Source organism: Aptenodytes forsteri, unplaced genomic scaffold, assembly GCF_000699145.1.
Source record: "Aptenodytes forsteri isolate BGI_AS27 unplaced genomic scaffold, ASM69914v1 Scaffold15, whole genome shotgun sequence".
NCBI classification, from domain to species: domain Eukaryota; kingdom Metazoa; phylum Chordata; class Aves; order Sphenisciformes; family Spheniscidae; genus Aptenodytes; species Aptenodytes forsteri.
The window spans coordinates 7705849-7725232 of NW_008795129.1; the positions used below are offsets into that span (position 1 = coordinate 7705849).

General features: G+C 42.4%; 1 protein-coding gene across 1 annotated transcript; it reads left to right on the forward strand.

Annotated features, from left to right (window-relative positions):
- The first annotated feature begins 610 nt into the window (after positions 1-610).
- Positions 611-18956, forward strand: RPP30 (ribonuclease P/MRP subunit p30). Its single transcript, XM_019471628.1, has 11 exons — positions 611-719; positions 956-1011; positions 1332-1388; positions 2284-2358; positions 2902-2973; positions 8648-8737; positions 10874-10990; positions 14572-14601; positions 15194-15231; positions 16395-16474; positions 18493-18956. Exons 1-11 carry the CDS (start codon positions 611-613, stop codon positions 18600-18602), a joined length of 834 nt encoding a protein of 277 aa, XP_019327173.1. The 3' UTR covers positions 18603-18956.
- Positions 18957-19384: the final 428 nt, after the last annotated feature.

Genomic DNA, 19384 nt, shown 5'->3' on the forward strand with positions numbered 1-19384 from the left:
CTTGGGCTGCGCTGCGGAGCCGGTGGGCCTGAGCCGGGGAGGGCTGGGCCCGGCCAGGAGGGAGGGCAGGGGGACGCGAGCCGCAGCTCCGCCAGGCTGCTGTGAGCGCAGCGTGGGTCTCTGGGCTGAGTTTTCCCTCCTTGTAGGCTAAGCCTCGCCATCTGCTTCCCTGGCGGGTCGCGTTTCCCCTCGCTCCTCTCCTCTCTCCTCTCCCTGTTCAACCTGGGGTTTTCTGCAGGTGAAGTGACCAGCACCGAGGTCTTCCCAGTGCTGAGTAGCAAGGAGAGCTCGTGTTGTGTCTTGCAGGCTCTGTCTCTGCCTGTTTATCCCAGCATAACAGTTGCTTTTTCCCCAACGTGGACGCATTTTCCCGCCTGCAGTTTCTTATGGCCTAAATCTTTTTTTGTGCAGAGCTGTTGTACAGCCAGGTGCTGCCTGTCCAGTGTTTGGGGGGTGATTTGTCTTTGGCAAGTGTACCATCTTCCTCTGATCCCTGCTGAACGAGACCTTTTTGTCAATTTTGTCAGCGTTATTTTCAGCGCTCACCTTGCCTTCTATAGCTGTATCTCTCCCAGCTCTGTGTTGTCTGCAGTTTTAACAACTATCCTGAATGTCCTTGACCGTTTTCCCTAAAGAAGGTCATCAACAGGACCAAAACAGGGCAAAATCTTTGGGGACCCCAGCCCCAAGCGTTCATGTTCATAAAGCCCAGACATCGAGTAGGTGTTGTCAGGGCTGGGGTGTATTAAAAGGCAAACAGAATTTTTTTCTTTTAAGGCACTTTTTGGGTGAATTAATCTTCAGGAAAAAATAATGTGAAAGGTAAATGTGCACGTGATTATTAATTTTGAGACATTTAAGTGATGAGTGTTTAACAGGTTTCTGTTTGGACTTGCTTCCATTAGTTTACTGGACAAAATGTATGTGTTTACTTACTATGTGTTTACTTTTTTAGTGGGGTATTCTGCAGTTGCTCTTAACCATGTCATCGATTTTAAGGAAAAGAAACAGGTAATTTTTGTTGGGGTTATTTGTTCTTAGTGTGTTTTCTCTTGTAAACCTACATGCCTTATTACGTGTTCCCAAATAGCTTTATCTGCAGAATGCACATCTAGACGCAAGTACAAATGTCTGCATTTGTGACAGAACCCCCATTTTATAATCCAGTATAATTGCCCTGGAGTTAACTTTGAATATCGTCCATGTATTGTCCCTGGGAAATAGTTTTGTTAGCATGGCAAATTTCTTTTTAGGATTGGAACATAGCTTTTGTTTACATCGTAAACTTAACCCATGACATTTTGAATAACTTTGTTTTGTTCTCTTTTAAGGAAATCATCAAGCCAGTATCTCCTTCCGAGTTGTTTCCATCTTTGCCTATTGTGCAAGTATGTCTAGTTACGTTCTATCTATGTATTATTATTCTGAGTTACATTTTTTACCTTGGTGTGTTTGTATATGTGATTTTGTGTATTACATGTTAATCAAAAAAGAGAAATTTGTCCATTGCTTGATTGTTAAAACTCCCAGCATTGGAAGAACAATATACTCGCATTAGAGTAGGCTCTATTCGTTATTTGAGAAATTATTAAAGAAACTGCTTCGTGTGAATTTTGAATCTCCTTGTAGTTGAATAATTACAGTATAATTCTTGAAATTCAAGTTTTGGAAATAACGTCCTAGTTTTGATGGAGCGAGATTTGGATATAATGAACCAAGTCTGTATTTCAAATCACTGACAGACATTAATTCAGGAACTGCTTTTGCTTGCAGTTGTGGCCTGCCTGGGGAGCCATAGCAGTATTAAAACATACTCATTTTTTCTGCATGATTTTAATTTTTTTTTTTCTGTCTTTCTGTCTTTCTGTCTTTCTGTCTTCTTTCTGTTCTTTCTGTTCTTTCTGTTCTTTCTGTTCTTTCTGTTCTTTCTGTTCTTTCTGTCTGTCTTTCTGTCTTTCTGTCTTTCTGTCTTTCTGTCTTTCTGTCTTTCTGTCTTTCTGTCTTTCTGTCTTTCTGTCTTTCTGTCTTTCTGTCTTTCTGTCTTTCTGTCTTTCTGTCTTTTCTTCCTCAGAGAAACACAGTAAGTCATTCTTTGTAAAGGGCAGGTATAATATCAAACAGATCAATATAAAATAAGGAAGTGTAACTACACACTTTAGAAAATTAGTATAGGCAAGAATATGAGCAAGGCACCCTTTTCTTTTTATAGCGGACCGGGTGAAAGTCACCACAAATTTTTGCTTTGGAGCTTTTTACGTCTTTTGTATTATTTCTTTTTTGTAGGGGACATCTAAAAGGATTAAAGTCTTAACCCGGCTAACACTTGTTGTTTCTGATCCTTCCCACTGTAATCTCTTGGTAAGTATATTTAGTATATTAATTTTTCAATTTTTATTTCCTTTTCTCAATGAATGAATGAAACTTTGGAAGTTGTATGGGGAGAACTTCGTGGATTTTATAGGACACTCAGCAGTGATTTCTCAGATCGCATCTTTAGCCAATAACGTGATCATGAAGAGATGCAGACTTACAAGACTGGATATGGCTTCTGTTGATCATTTGTCAATATGGGACAACAGTTCTGTTCCTCAGTTCTTTTCTTTGAGTTCTGTGCATAAACTAGAAGGCCATGAGCAAGCCCTGTGTCTGTTGATGTTTTAGTGCTACATGATCGAAGCAAAAGGTGTAGGTGCCTTGTTAGGTGGGTGGGACAAGCCTCAAAATGAGAATGAATGACTTCACAGTATGGCTTACAGCAGAGACCTACTATGTAATTGGATGATTATTGGCTTTGTTCTAGTACTTGAAAAAGGGGTTTTCTTATTATTTTGGTCGTAATCTTTGTGCATAGCTTTGGCATCTGCCAGAATTCAGGGTAATAATTGTTTCCTCCTTTTGTAGAGATCAACATCTGCAAATATAAGGTTATATGACATTATAGCAGTATTTCCGAAGACTGAGAAACTGTTCCATGTGAGTACAATCATCTGATCGGTAATGCGCATTCATAACTTTTAGTGTCTTGGGCTAGTTTGAGTACATGCTTTGTTTTGATTTTATTTCCCATTTTATACAGGCCTGCGTGTCATGGGGCTAATTAAGCAACACAGGCTGCCTGGTCGGTTGATAGACTGAGAAGGTTGGGAGGGGTTGCAGGAGGCTGCAAGGCCTTGAGGTCACTGGTTAACGTCTGAAACGTCTACCTGATGAATGGACTTGTACGCCCCTGTGCTGTGGTTTTCTTTGTGTGTTGTTCTACTCTACTGACTACTCCTCCTCTCTAGTGAGGATAGAAAACATCCTTCTTTTTTTCTGAGAGATATATATATAAAAATATATATATACACACACACACACACTATCAGCATGTAGAAAACTTCTGTCTTGAACTTTAGCTTCTCAAACTCTGACAGCTTCCCCAAAACACATTTGCTGTTTTCTGTTAGCACTAATTGTTCCCAGTCTCTGAAATGCCAGGGAAAGTGGGAAGATTTTAAAGCGGAACTAACACGGTTCTGAGAGTTACCATCTTCCTTTCAGTCTTAGGTCTTCTCTTGGAAGTTCATCTAAATGAATAGCTGATCTCTTTTTCTTTTAATTTTTCCTTTTATTACTTCATTTTAAATCAAAAGAGGAGCAAGAGCTTATGAGATGGAGCTAGTTCTGGTTGTCATAGCATCTTATGAACAGATAAAATAAAATTTCCAAAAGTAAACTAAACATAATGACCCTTGCTCCATTACAAGACTGAGATTTCTGGTTTTGTTTTGAGTATTTTGGATGCTGAAGTTGAATGAGAGAAGGTTCACTTCTGTGACTTCATGATATGTTTGTTACTTTGCCTGCCGAGAAGACCGTTGAGGCTGTGCAAAAGTAGAGCAGCCTCGGAGGAAGTACTTGAAGGGCAGACAGTCATTTTCTCACTCAGATTTTATCTTGGCTGTTCAGAGCAATCTTGCAACTGAAAACTGCCTCCACAAAATTTGTGAGTCTTTGAAGGAGTGCTGTATCAGTGTTACCAAACAGGTGCTGGCATTTGTAGCAGTGGTAGCGCTCCAAGTGTGCTAGTGAGAGAAAATAGTGAGTGTGAATCATTTTCAAAACCTTAGTTAGGACTAATTTGTGACCTTAGCCCAACACTGTTGTTTCTCACATCGGTTTATGTTAACAGAAATGCAAGTATTTTGAATGAAAACCCAAATACTCTGTCACTTCTGTGATTTTAGAAAAACAAGGTATTGCAAGTGTGTTTGACCATGAACTGGTTCGGTCCATTTCTGGTGTTTGACTGAAGAAGACATTTACTATTTAGAGGTGATACCTAAATACAGTGATGTGCAGTAATTCTTCAGCCATTACTAACAGCACCAAGCATCATATTGTCTTCCAGCTTTTACCCATAGCTGCCATATCTTGAATAGACCCTTCCTACTAGAAAAATTCCTAGTTTTAAAACACCATTCGAGGCACAATGATCTAAGCTTGGCTTGTTGGGTGATAGGTGTTTCTTATCTCCATCTCTCTCATATTTTTAATTAAATTGTTCTCAAATAATTGGTAACGGCTGATGTGAGTGGTCTGATCAAGTGGAGCATCTGGAAGCAAGTCATCTTTTTGTCAGAATGTTTTTCTTACAAAACTCAAAATTGTGATGTCTGACCTGTTGCAAGTTCATAAATAATAACATTAACTCTGAACTGGAAGAGTAGGTGGAAGCGTCCCGTCTCTCTTAGCCTTGGCAGGCAATAAGCAGGCGTGCAGTTTAAAGCAGTGTGAAGAAGGCACAGGGACACCAAAAACAAACATGAATCTCTTTGGGGGAGTGCCAGAATCTACTTTCAAAGAGAGCTTGTCAGTATAAAACTGAGTCTGTTTTTTTTTTTTTAAGTAAGTTAGAGCTACTTTCTAGTACTCCCGAGTACCTGTTTTGACACATTAAAATGATACTCTTCTGTTTTGTTTATCTAAATTATTCCCCCTCCTTTTGAAAACTTGTCCAAGTAAAGTCTAAAGCAAGAGGCTGGAGAAGAAAGAAAGTGAACTTTAAAGAATCTTTCAGCAGAAGAATTCAAGCATTAGTTATAACAGTTATAGCTTAATGAAACTTATTTGTGACTGCTTTTATTTCCCTTGCAAGATTTTAGGACTCTTGGGGATGTGAGAGAGGCGAATAGTTGTAAAATACTTTTGAGGGCCACTCTCCACCTCTTTCTTTTGGCTCTGGCAACAATGTAAAATCTCACTTCTCAAGTGACCTCAATCAATTTATTATGTGTTTAAACAAGCACCTGAAGCCAGGTAGTCAGCAGGGGCATGCTGTGTTGTTTTGGGGGGAAAGGGGTCTCTCATTTAAGGGTGACTATTTTTTTATTTTCAGCCGTATCGTGAGTTCTGCTGCGGTTGGATGTCCAGCTGTGACAGTGTTTAAGGCTGGGTTAAAGGTTGGACTTGATGATCTTAAAGGTCTTTTCCAACCTAAACGATTCTATGATTCTATAAACAGCCACTCGTTTCTGCAGGTCCCTGTCTGCTCTGCTGGTGAAGCTGCTTGCTTAGTTGCATGGCACTTTGGTTTGGGGAACACGCTTTTGGCTGAAAAGTAACCGGAGTTTTTGCCAAGTTATTTTGCAGGCAGATCCGTTTTACTGCTCTGATTCAGGTTTCAGCCACACAGATAGTTGTGCCAGCACAAAGAGGTTGGCTGTGCTCTGGGCAGGCCAGTGCAGATAGTGCCTGTTCAAGCTGACACTCACAGGTGATGGAGAGTGTGTTGGGGAGGAAGCAGGGTTGTTGATGAGACCATCTTCATTGCTTCATCCTGGCAGCACTTTGAGCTGGGGAGGGAACCCAAGCATGTTTCTTGCAAGCTGCATGAGGTGAAAGACTTCATCCTTACATGTTCACATGCAGGGCAGATTTGTATGTTTGTCTTTTGTTTAAAGATTTTTAGGTTTTCTAACTCTCTGTGGAGAGCTGTGTCAATTTTGTAGAGGTATCAACAGGGAGTCTGGTGATGTTATGCATGGAGTTTCAGCATATATCTCTGGCTCTTAACGACTCCTGGATCTTTCACTGTTAAGGATAAAGCCTTCTAGGGTGGGTCTTGCACCACAGATTATGTTTTAAAATTGGCTGTTGGTAACTCAACATTACTTCAAGAGCATCATCTTGCTCACTAACGATTTGGCACTTGGATTATTTTCCACGGAACAGGATTTTCTATGTTTTTGTAAAAGAAATAATGACCATTGGAGATGTCCTCTAATTTTAGCATGGCCCAAAACCAGTCTGTGCCCTCTTGTCACGAGCCGGGGAAGCTTCTCAGTGACCGAGTGTGGCAGTGATATGTACTGAAAGATGTGCTCAAATTCTCCAAATGATTTATATCCTCAGGGGTATGAGGAAGCTGTGTTTGCCAAGATAATTGTAGAACATGCTCCTTCTTTAAGTCTTCCAAGAGGATTGTTTTGGGCTGCAACAGGAATACCCACCCCATGCCAGTAATAAGGTCTGTGCCTGTTGCTTTTCAAAAATTTTGCTTTTTAAGAATTCTGACTGGTTTAATCATTCTAGTTAGTTCTGCCTGCTGTTTGTAAGCAATTAGCAGATCATCAGTATCTAAAAAAACTTGCTTATATAAGTCTGAGGATATAGTGCAAAGCCAAATTTCAATGTTTATTCCTAAAATGTTTGCCAAAGCTTTCTTTAGGCCATCCAAGCAGTGGCAAATTTATTTATTTATGGCTGTCTGGAGTTTCCCAGCAGATGGGGCTCTTGCCTGTGATGCAGCTGGGCAAGCACCCGGCTGTGCAACTGCTGCATATCATTTTCTGTATGAAGTTTTTGCACTTCAGATCCATTCAGTAGGCAGGGTAACCTGAACTTGCCTGCATGTGTGACTTGTCCAGGACCCAAAGCTAGGCTGAACATTGGAGTGTTTGGAGAAATCTCCTCTCCAACTTTCCGTGCAGTGCAGGAATTCCTCCTTGTGGGGAAGTATGGCTCTTAAATTTGTTTTTCCTTGGTGGTGTTTTCTGAAATGTTCTTGTCACTGGAATCCTGTAGAAATCCTGGCATTTGGGTCACTCCCTTTTCCCACTGTACTTAATTTGCAAAATGGAAAAGAGTTTTCCAGTGTTTCTGGAGCTGATTAAGAAGGCTTATTTTCTCATCATATAGGGCAACTTGCATGTTTCTGATGTGTATTCTTGCTTTCCTTCATTTTCAGCTTTCTCTCTTCCTGAATTTCCTGTGGCCTCACTGACATCTTTTCTAGGACGTGATTCCGAGCTATTTGCTCTGTGCGTGTTCCTATAAATCACCTCTGTCTAGATGGTAGTTTGTACTACCAAGATCTTTGAATTGCCTGCATGTGTGCTGTGGCTCTCTTGTCTAGGAGGGAGTGCTGTCAACAGCTAAGAAACATTCCTAAAGCTGGGCCTCTGCTCTCATCTCCATCCAAATTTCATGTGAACAAACTGGTAGAAGACTAGTTTGCAAAGCAATAGCCTGCCCTGCGTTACAGCAGAGTGCGGCTACCCCGCAGCCGAGCCCTGGGACTCCCCGCAACCCCCACCGCTTTTGTGCCGGTGCGAGGAGGGATGAATGGTTGGCGCCTGGCCCAGGTGTATTTGGAGCAGTTGCTGGCAGGTTTCTGAAAGCAGAGTTACCCTACGCGTAGAAAATTCCTTTTCAACGTCTTCAGCCCATTTTATCTTCTTTGTTACAACACTGCTTACAGACGTTAATCTGGCCCTGTGTAATCATCTTTACGGGCTAGGCATGTATAATTCCTACATGTCTTGTGTGCATGAGATTATATGTAAATCTAGGGCTCCCTTTTATGTGCATTTCATTTTCTCTGTGTGTCAGTGTGGAGATTCTCAACCCTTTGTTCGTTCCTTCCCTCTTTTAATACAGGCTGTAAATTGTGGTGCGAGTTCAAACCTAAGGTTTTAAACTATGACCTCCGGTGCCATCTTGAGACTTTTCCAGAGATGTGGCTTTCAGGAACGACTGCATGTTCCCCACCCAGCCAGGAAAGTGAGGCCCCGTAGATCGGCTTCCAGTACTGGGCATGGGGCACCACCAGTCACTGTCTAACATCTGCTTCTGGTTGCTTCTGATAAAAATACTTAAGGTCACTGTCTAACATCTGCTTCTGTTTCAGTCTTCTGGTTGCTTCTGATAAAAATACTTAATCCGTAAAACAAACGGTTGCTACACTGGAATTAGAGCATGATGGGGTAAGGGGCAGTTCCTGGGCTGTTCCCTTTGTAAACAGGGATTGTCCTTCATTAGCTGTGAGTTCTTTTGCCAAAAGCCAGCATTGCTTCTGCATGTCCTATGTTAGATAAGAACAAAGCAGTAAGTCTTGCCTTTGGGTTGGTCATTATTTTATTGGAAAAGTAGCTCTGTAAGTGAGGGAAGGCTTGGGTTTTAAGCCTGAAATGCTCATGCTGTGTACCTGTAGCCCTGCTGTTTTATTGGCACACCTGCAAGACTTGGTACCTCTTCATTTTAAAACTGAACTCACCCTGGAGAGACATTTCTTGCATTAAGGAATGAAGGAGAATATCAGCGCACCTAAAGTTGGTTATGCATTTTTTGGCTTATCTAATAATCTGTTCCTATTTCTTTGCTGTAGATTGCTTGCACAACTCTAGATGTGGATCTGGTATGCATAAATGTGACAGAAAAGCTGCCATTCTACTTCCGAAGGCCCCCTGTGAATATGGTAAATTTACATGTAAATTGTTTTCTTGCTGTTAAATTCTGTATTTAATGTCAGTCTGAGTTGAATTCCCTACCATTTCCCTCCCACCATTCCCATCCAAGTGGTTCTTTTATTTTCTTGCATAATGTATAGTGTTGTTTCAGATGTCCTTCACTTCAAGGCCTCCACTGCAGCATTTAATACGTAGTGATGTATGTTCTTTCTCTTTCTCCTTCCTGTCCCCCACTTAAGAAGGCAGAAGTGGTGTTCCCAAGGAATGGAAACAGAGCCTTAAGGCCACTGCTATGCGAAGGAGTGAGATGTGGTGTGATTGCTGACTAAGCTGCCTCCCAAGCCAGAAGTGGTACAGCTGTGTCAGAATAGATAAACAGCCCTGTGATTTAAAAGACAGGAAAATGTGAATGACAGTGTTAATTTGGGCGAAGGATGTCATGCCAGTTATTTGGAGGACAACTGTATTGAATCCATACTTAGACAAAGGAATGTCTTGGCAAATGAACCAAATGTGGAATTGCTAAATATCTGCTGTGGGACACGAGATGGCTATCAGCATGGATCAAGTATTTTGTTAATACAATTCTGCCTGCTGTTGATGGCTTGCCAGAAAGCTTAATCTGAACATGCTCTTAGATGAACTAGTTTTTTCCCGTGAGTATATGTCAAGGTTCATTCCACATGGGCATTCTTGGCTGGTATAGTCCTTACTGCTTAAAAATTTAAATTTGGAATTGGCTAGAAATCCTAATTCCTCTTCTACAGAAAGTTTGACCTAGAATAAAAATCAAAAATTAACTAGAATTAATCCTGAAACAGAACGAAAGTAATACTTTGGAATTTACTACAGACTGGGAATTTCAACATTCCATTTGGAGTAACAATTTTGTATGAAACGTTGTTTGAAAGTACCCTCGCTGCCTAAAACTCCGGCACCTGACCCAGGTGAGGAGCTGGCTGGCTCTTGGAGCCCTGTGTTTGGAGACATTTTCCTTACAAGCTATTTCTCAGCTTCCACATTCCCAGCTTCAAGGCAGTCTGTCAGTCAGACTGGTTTTGTGCATCCTCAGGCAGCCAGTTTTGGTTGTTGTGATGCCAGGCAGACAGATTGGCAGGCAGCTGAAGTGGTGGGGATCAGGTTAAAAATCTGCTTGGCTGGAAATTGGTATATTGCCATCACCTATTTTGGTTTTGATAAATTCAGGCTTTTCTTGTTTGCAGATGTCAGACGAGCTCTGTGTAAAACATTTCATGTGTACATAGCTTCTGTTGTGCTCGCGTTCAGAGATCATGCATGGATGGGAGCTGGATTAATTCCATCTGTATTCAGTTACTGGACTCTCTTACAGTATTAATACTGCAGCATTTTTTAAAATAGTATTAGTATAAATCAGAGTAACATTTCAGGCAAATGTAATATAGGCCAGGGAACTAGGAACTCCTAGCTTTGAATTGTGTCTTTTTCGCTCGCTCACTCACTGTGTCCTATAGCAAGTTGCTTAACTTTTCTCTGTGTGTTTGCAAAAACAAGAATACTAGGCTTTTGGTGAGGTACTCTGAGAGATAGCAAGGCATTTTAAAGCAGCTGAAAATATATTGAGTATTACTATTTGGAACCTCTCCTGTGACTCACTGTTATTTAACATTGTCACAAATACCAGAGTATGCTGTGAGACGGGAGAGAAGGGACCTCATTGCTGCTTTTATGGAAGGACAAATTCCTCATCTGCAAGACGTGGGTACTGTGGGAAGCAGTGGTCTTCCTTACAGCGGGCTGTGGGGCTAGAGGAGGAGGAACCTCAAAACTTCAAGACTTGTGTGTGACCACCAGTGGTTACCTGTCTCCTCAACTCTGTGATAGAGGAAAGCCAATTGCAGCTAATAAGTGGCTGGTTTTTCTTTGTTAAACCTCATTTATCTGTCATCCCAAGATTCAAGTACACATACCTGCTGTACAGTGAAACGTTCCCCCCCCACCCCCTCCCCAGTGCTATGCTGTGCTCTTGCTGGAACATTTCTGCCTTAATTTTTTCATATATAACACAGTTAAACTGAGAATAACCTGCATCAATAATAGACAGCGGTTGTTAGATTGTTATGCTTCTCTCCTTTTGATTTTTGATCACTCTCTTTCATGTGAAGGCAATAGATCGAGGCATTTACTTTGAACTTCTTTACACGCCTGCCATCAAAGACTCCACAATGAGAAGATACACAATTTCAAATGCGATCAGCCTCATGCAGATCTGCAAAGGAAAGGTAAGCTCTCAAAGTGAAAGCGAGCTAATTAATTCAGTTCAAATTCTTCTGGAGTTGTACAGACTGAGCCATTTTAAATTAGTTTGATGCTGGGGTTTCTGAAGCTGTGACTGAATCTTTGCCTACTAATACAAGGACACAATTATTCTAGCTCCAGATACTTCCAGCCATGCACCACTGCATGCTTTTTTCTAGGTTGTCAAACAGTTAGATTCTTTTTTCAGAACAACCTATCTGTTATTATTGTATGCAATACCCAAAACAAAAGGAAAATAAAAAGTGCCAGAGATCTAAGGTTTGCACTAGAACTGAAATCCATGCATCTCTCCAAAATCCCCCATTTCGTATTTCTGATTGACCAAAAGCTCTTTTTTGATAGTATACCTTGAATATGGGGGTAGAAAATAATAAGAAAAAAGTAGAAATCTTGTTTAAACGGTTAGTAAATTCCCAGTGTACAAAACAGACCCACCAGCTAGCTGGCTATCAGCCAGGACTTTGCTGCAGTCAGATCAACTGCATTCTTCCCTGCTACTGAAACCCAAGGAAGAAGTAACACTTGCAGCTGAGATGCCTGTAATCCATTGCTTTCATACCTTACCTCCTCCCAGGCTACCAGGCTAGGCTGCCTGTCATGCTGGGTCCTCTCAGGCCATGTTTTTTTTAACAGGGAAGCATATAATAATACACATCCAAGTTAAAAGAGATTGTAGCTCCCACCACCTTTATTGGAAACAGCCTTTGCTGCAATTAGCTAGTCCAGAGAAACCAAAATTGGCATTACCCTGCAGATCTAGTCTGAAGTGGGATATACAGCTTGGAAGGCCAATTAAAAGCAGATCTGTCGTTACCTCAGTTCCCCTCAGGCATGGCGACCTATTTTATAGGAGAGCAGAGTGGGTCAAACAGATGAATTTCCTTAGTGCTACAGAAGAAAGTGAGTATTTGCATGGTCTTTCCTGAGAAGCCCAGCTCTGGGAGTTAATTGCACAAAATACTGACTTGGAGATGAGGTACGTACGCACAAAACCCCTTTCCTTTGGGATTCCTTTTTGCCAGTGCTCCTTTTTCCTCTGTGCAATTAAAGATGTGCTTCTCATGCAGTTGTTGATTTGGAGAACATCAGTTGAGTTGACGTCACAAACAGAGCAAGTGAGACGTTCAGGCGCTGGGTCTGTGCACAGTGCCCTTTCTTTCTGCATCTGTCAGTCTAGTGCATCATCTGTGCCTGGAAGCTAAATCAGCGGGAGCTGGGCATGACAAGTTGCTGTTAGGCACTGGAAGAGCTGGGAGAGGACTGCTAGCTTGTCTTTTTTTTTTTTTTTTTTTGCCTTTATTTTTTGCCTCCAGGCTCAGTACCTGGTGGGCCAGCAGAGATAGTTATTAGCCCTCACTGGCAGTGAGGGCCGTCTCCGTAGCGGTTATGTAAAGGCCTTTTTTTAACAATACATGGGATGGCTGGTCCATAGGCTGCTTGCCTTGGCACCTGGCATGCAGCTCTGGCCTTCTGTAACCTATAGTTGCTGAACTTGTAGCAGCTTCTGGATCCTTTTGTTCCTCTTGTGTTGTAGTAGGGCAGGGAAACTTCCAGAAATTTACTCGTATCCTCAGAGCTGGTGTTGAGTGGAGTCCTTAAAACATGTTAAAATGTGCAGGGAATGAGGGAGGGACTCACCTGCCTTGCCAGACAGAAGGCGTGCATAGCCACAGTCCCTCACCTCCTGTGTTTTGGTAACTGAGTGTGGGTACTGTGCCTGGAGCAGTGTACTGAACAACTGCTGTCTCCTTTACCTGGGGAGATAAGGTTTTGCCTTTGAGTTCTTCCCTTTAGCCCTTCCCTTGGATTTGCCTTTGCCTGCCTCTCCTTTACTCGCTAGCAGTGCTTTTCTTGTCTGCTCTTGTCTCCTTCTCCCGTCTTACCCATGCCCCCCCTAACTGGAAGCCAGTTGCTTTTGAACCAGGCAGAGCGCATCTCCAGTGCACAGCAGTGAACCACAATCCTATGCTGGTTCAAGATGGCTTGTGCAGCTGCTCTGGAATCTTCTCTGAGCCTGGGAGACAACCAACCTGTTGGTTGCTACAGCTCAGAGCAGGAGACTTGAATTTTCCCAGAAAACTCTTGCCATCAGCACCACTGAAGCTCAAAAGCACCCTTGAGATCCGTAGTGCAGTCATTTTAAAGGTGAACTATGCAGTAAGAAATGTCCTAGGCTCCATCATGATGTGTGCTGTTAAGTCACTTTGATGTATGTATTGCTTCCACTTCTGGCTTTCCTTATGCTAAGGCAGAGTTGTCTGTCCCATCCTTTCCTCCTCAGCACACGAGGAAACCTTGGGCACAGTGTGAACATGCGGTCATTTCCATGCAAATAGCTCTTCATGGGTTGAGTTCCAGCTGCGCACAGAGCATTTTCTTCCAATGTCTGCCCTGCTCTTTGTGCTGGGGAGGTGGCAGGACAAAGCAAGCAGTGCAGGGAAGGGATCAAAAGCCCCACCTTGTAACTGGAGGTGGTGTGATGTGTTGGTGGTACTGATGTCAGAGAGGGAAAGTCTTTCGGTGCCTCAGTACAATTCTTACTCCCACCCACTCAAGCAGGAATTCCCAAAGCCTTTTATTCATTATAATAAAAGGTGCAAGGAATTTTTTGCTGCTGCTGCAGTTTCCACCTGTGCAAAACAATCTTCCCCTGGGTGAGCATCCTTGGAGGCTTAACATCAGAAGAGCGCTGGTAGCTGAGCTGTGGTATCTGCCAGCCCCCAAGCAGTCACGTACCTGTTCTGTAGAAACCCTTTGGAGGAGAAGGGAGAAGGATATCTCTCTGCCTGGTGATTTTCATGGGGGTGCCAGTGTTGAGGGAAGTGAGTGTATAGCATGAATTGGCAGCCACTGCCTAGCTGCAGACAGGTTTCCCCAACCAGTGTGAGTTTGCTTAAGGCCAGCGTGAATGCTGAGGTTAGGATTGAGTTGTACCACAACAGTAGGCTGAAAATTTGGGAGCACCAGACTGTCTAAAGACACTATCTGTAAACTGCTTCTGGGGGATCCTGGACTCTAAGTCCATTTCTGTTACAGCTCAGGCCGAGTTGTCGTTTTTGTGGGGCCTCTTTCAGCTAGTGTGAATAAAGAGGGCACTTCTTAACACAGTGTGTGCAACTCTGCATTTCTTCTTTACCCTGAAGGTCTCTTTAAAGTCCACTATGAGAGATACAGGCTGATAGGTGCTTGCTTAATGCCATCACTCTGACATTTCTACTGCTTAGCCTATCCCTCTAAAAGGTGCGGCACTTAGTCAGCTCGCATCTGTCTGTGAGAGGTTTGTAACTGCAAAGGAGGGCTTGTTCCTGTGCCCCTGTCTCTGTAGGGGTCAGGGAGATAACCTGGGTTTATTTATGTCCCAAATTAATATCCGTACTCTGCTGGAGTTCACTTCATCTGAGGGCATCAGATACTTGGATGGTTAATTGGGCTCTGAGCCTGAACTTAGCTAATGCTCATAAAGTCTTTACTGCGTGCTGATATTTTTTTTTTCATTTCTTGATGCTGTCTGACAGATGAACGTTTGTTCTCTTTTGTTTTCCAGAACATTGTTATATCTAGTGCAGCTGAAAGGGTAAGTCCCAGATTTTTGTTGAAGTTGGAACAATTTGAGGATTTATCTGTGGCTGAAAATACAGCTTTAATTATGTATTAAACATATAAAAATTGTAATTTTAAATATGATTGCCATCTTGTGGGGTTTTTTAATCAATCTGTTTTACCAAAGAATTGTATTGTGGGGTTTGGAGGTTTTTTTGTTTGGTTGGGTGGGGGCTTTTTTGCTGCTGTGGTATGTTCCATGACAGTTTTCTCCCAGATGGGGACTCAGTTTTCCAAAATAATAGTATTTGCTTGATTTCCTAGTGCATTTTCAGCAGCTTGCTATTATGTAGCATTTAATCTTGCCTTCCTGATAGCCCTGTCCTGCCTGCTTACACTCTGTCAGTGGTTGGGTGGGCTTTTTTGCTGCTGTGGTATGTTCCATGACAGTTTTCTCCCAGATGGGGACTCAGTTTTCCAAAATAATAGTATTTGCTTGATTTCCTAGTGCATTTTCAGCAGCTTGCTATTATGTAGCATTTAATCTTGCCTTCCTGATAGCCCTGTCCTGCCTGCTTACACTCTGTCAGCCTGCGAGATGTCCAATCTTCTTTGTTTTGTTTTAGCCTCTAGAACTACGAGGTCCTTACGACGTGGCTAATCTGTATCCTTTTTCTAAGTCAAAGACAGCAGTTAATAGTAACATGTGAAAGTTCAAAGTGGTTTTGAAATACTTCCACCCTTTACACTCCTTGAACTTTACACATTGATGCTTGTTGGTGACCAGTTCAATGCATCAGGGCTCTGAGTGGGTGTGGAAGGAGCAATGGATCTTGGTCATGGGGTGGCATGAGCAGTCACTGTAAATAGTAATGTCTGTGTTCAGCTACAGGTATGTTTTTGTTGTGATATGCACTGATATTGTGTGGGTGTAAGTGGAGAAATGAATAAAACCCATTAAAATCTATGAACACTGTGAACCAAACCAGAAATTATTACTTATGATCTCCAAGGTGCCACATCTTTGATAGAAGCAGCTATAAAATCATATTTATATTAAGAAAGAAAAAGTTCCTATCTGAGTGCTGGTTACTTCTGTTCTGAATTTTCCAGTCTTTAGTTATATATGTGCTGTTAAATAAGTGTTTGTGTTCTAGAAACCAAGGAAAGTGGCTTTTCTTCCCTTCTTTTAGGAATTCAGATGCATTTTTACTACTCCCCCCTCCCCGCCCCCAAGCACCTATCCCTTGAAGGGGAGGAGCGTGCTCTGAGTCGTGAGAACCATGTGGGAGGGTGTGTGGCCTGGAACGATTTTATGTGCAACGTTTCCTTCCCTCTTAAAAAGAGCAGTCAGGCTCAACCCAAATTAACATACCTAGTCTGGTGTCATCCCTGCTCAAGGTGGCTGGGAACTTTTCAGCATAATGCTTTTGTATCAGACAATGCCCTTTCCCAAAACCTGAAATTTTCAATGGGATCTTTTTTTTTTACTTGATTATGCATGTAAAAATGGTCGGTTTTTTTACTTGATTATGCATGTAAAAATGTTCCTGCATTGACAGACTCTTATTTTCGAAAGTACAGCTTCTTGTCTGGAAAAAAGCAGCGTTGCCAGGAGCTTTCCAGGAGGGCTGGTGGGGAACTGCAGCCAGGAGAATTGGGTGCCTCAGTTCCCTGCCTCTGGGTAACCTTATGCAAAATGTCACTTTGAGTTACAGCTCTGCTAATTCCCAGTTATTTGTAGAGTAAACAAACCTATCATGCAGACAGACTTCCCTATTCTGTTTTTTCCTTTCTGTGCATTTTGATCCTGAACAAAGGTGACAGAGGTTTGCTGTTTGGCCTGTCAGAAAGTGAAGCCAAGGCAGCCGTGTCTACCAACTGCAGAGCGACCATGCTTCATGGAGGTAAGTGAAAAGCACATGCAAACTCATCTAACTAACACTTGCATTTGTTCAACTAAGTTCACGTTAATGCATATTTTCCAAAAGGTCTGAGACATTATAGAGTAAGTCAGCTCGGGTTTTTAGCTCCATTGTCCAATGCATGAAGAGGAGCTTGTGTGGCAAGGGTGTTTTATTTTCCCTTGTTGCCATGTTAGCAAATCAGTGACTGAACTGATGGTGCTGTCTGTACTGGAGTACTCGCTTAACCACATTAACGAGTCGTAAACTGTTTAGCCAAAACACAGATGTGCCTGTTGTGCTTCGTAGTGAAACTATCGCTTGTTTCAGAAAGGGTTGAATGCTGATCTCGGTGACACCAGCAGAAACTACATCATTGACTTAAAGAAAATCGGGATGCACGTGTTTTTGTGTTTCCTGTCTTGCAGCATGAGTGCAGAAGCAACCTTTGCCGTGTCCCTTTCTGACGCTTCATTATGTGGTCTATTTCTGATGCACTGTTCATTGTGGACTATTTCGAACTTGATGCAAAATCAAATACCCTGAGTGCTTGCTGCTTAGAAAAAAATGTTTCATATAGTGTACGATGGCTTGAAGCGTTTTGGTGAAACAAAACTTGCTTCCTTATGCTCTCAGCACAGGCAGCTCACAGTAGCTCTCTTCTACTTGCCCATTTTTAATATTAAGAAAGTGGAAATTTAGCTTGTGGCCCCCTGCACTGGAAATCAAAAGGTTTCCCGTTGTATTTTGTGTCCTGGTGTCAGTGCAGCAAAGAGATGCCACAATTCGTGTTCCAGCGATCAGTTTAGAACCTTGTTTTCCACTGTAGCATCAATTTCTCCATCTCTACCCTCCCTTTCACATGCTTGTTTATTGCTTCTTAGTGTTTCTTGATTTTTGTTGTTGTTGTTTATTCTGATGGCAGTTTAACTTTGTGACTGAGTAGTCGCATCTAGCTCTTAATTTCTGCCTCTGTCAAAGTTTGTTGGGTAGGTATGATTTCTAGTCACCTTCCCAACAACTTGAGTTGTTCCAAGTTTCAAACACGCAGTAGGATTTGGTTTGTACCTCTTGTTTCAGTAGAGATGGGGCTTGAACCTGTTGTAATTCACAGCAGGTAGCTTTGATCTCTTGGAGAGGGCATTTCTGTGAACGGGGTCCTCCTCTAGCCTGCTACTCATCTACGTGAAGACAGTGTGTTGGAAGAATTTTTGTCAAGTTTATGTGGGATTTCTCAAGACCATCATCTATCTTATCTGTGAAATTAAATAGCAGATGTCATTTCCCTGTCCCCCAAAGAATGCTGGCCCAGAATAAGTCAATATATTTTGGCAAGGTTCTTGCAGAGCCTCTTTGCTAACAGAGTATTTGTAGAGAATCTCTTCTACCTCAAATTTTGTAGAGACCAGTAGTTCTGAAATTGGATTGGGCTCACTAGGTTGCTTGGCAAACATGTGAGGAGTTTGATAACACCACACGGTAGTATTTTATGGTAATGCTGAGGGTTCTGTAAATAAAATATTCTTGAATACCATAAAGCCACTTACTTGGTATGTATAGGGGAGCCTCTGCCAACATAGCTGTGCCAGCATAGTCTGTTTAAGAATCCTGGGGTATGTGAATACATTTTTTATATATATTTTTTAAGAACAGTATGTTTTGCTCAGAAATGCTTTTGACAATGCTTCAAGAATGTGTGCTTCTGTGACTATTGAACTGATTAAGCCTGGTTTCCTATGGTTTTGTGTGTCTGCAGCCCCTCAACCCCTGCAGAACTCAGTTTTCCCTTATGTTTGCTGTAATTCTACACCCACCATAGGATTTCCCCCTTTAGTTTCCACTCCATAAGGCAGCGTATCCCCAGCTCCTGCCCATGCAGGTTGCTTACCTGCTGTGTGTGCTGACTGGCTGGCAAACATGCTGAACTGTGTTTTGGGGCATGAACACCTGCAATGAGTATGCATTAAATGCATTAGTGTCATTTTATTTGGGGTACTACAACTTCTGCTTGTATGTTCCAGAAACTCGGAAGAGTGCCTGTGGGGTAGTGTACACAGTGAAGAAGCCTCGCAAGGTTGAGGAGGAAGAAACAACACTGCCAGCCTGCAAAAAAGCTAAGACTGAAGCTTGAGGACTGAACCAATTGTCAACAGGAGCCTCCATCCCATCTTTACTAAAGTGTTGAATCTTCCCCCACGCTCCAGCCAGCCCAGTTCCTCCCTTACTGCTTTATTTAGCCTGGAGAAGAATTATTCTTCTGGTGTTCAAGTGAGGAAAGCTGTGGGAATGAGTCTGCGGAATGGCAGTTCACCACATCTGAAAGATCATGCTGGGCTTCTGGCCAGGGTCAGGAGACCGTCTCTATGCTCAGTCTTAGGTCTTCTGGAGTTAGTGCAAACTCAACACAACGTTTCTAACGTACAGAAATTTTCAGTTGTACAAGTGCATTCCTTTTTTATTAAAAATGTTTCTAAGAATGCAAAGTCTAGCTCTTACGGTTTCTCAAGTTTTAAACACATCTCTGTACTAAACCTTACAACCGCAAGCCGGTAGATGAAGTTTACCTCCAGTGGCCTGTGAAGAGTAATGGTGCAGTAAAAAAAAAAATCTCCTTCCCATTCTGTTTGTGATCAATGGCTATAAAGAAGATCCCAGCATCTGTCACTTGCTAGGAGATATCTTGGATTTGTGTAACAGTAGGACTGACTGACCTAACCTGCTAGACGCACATCCCAAAGGCCATCCCTGTCCTGCAGCTCTTAAAACCAAACAGTAACATGAGGTGGTTACCACAGATGGGAAGGAAGAGCCCAAGGTCACACTGAATGTGTGCTCAGCGTGGTATGTTGCAGTCGCAGCGTAACAGCTGTCTCGCCTTGGCCTGAGCAGTCTCCACGTCACATCATTTTTACT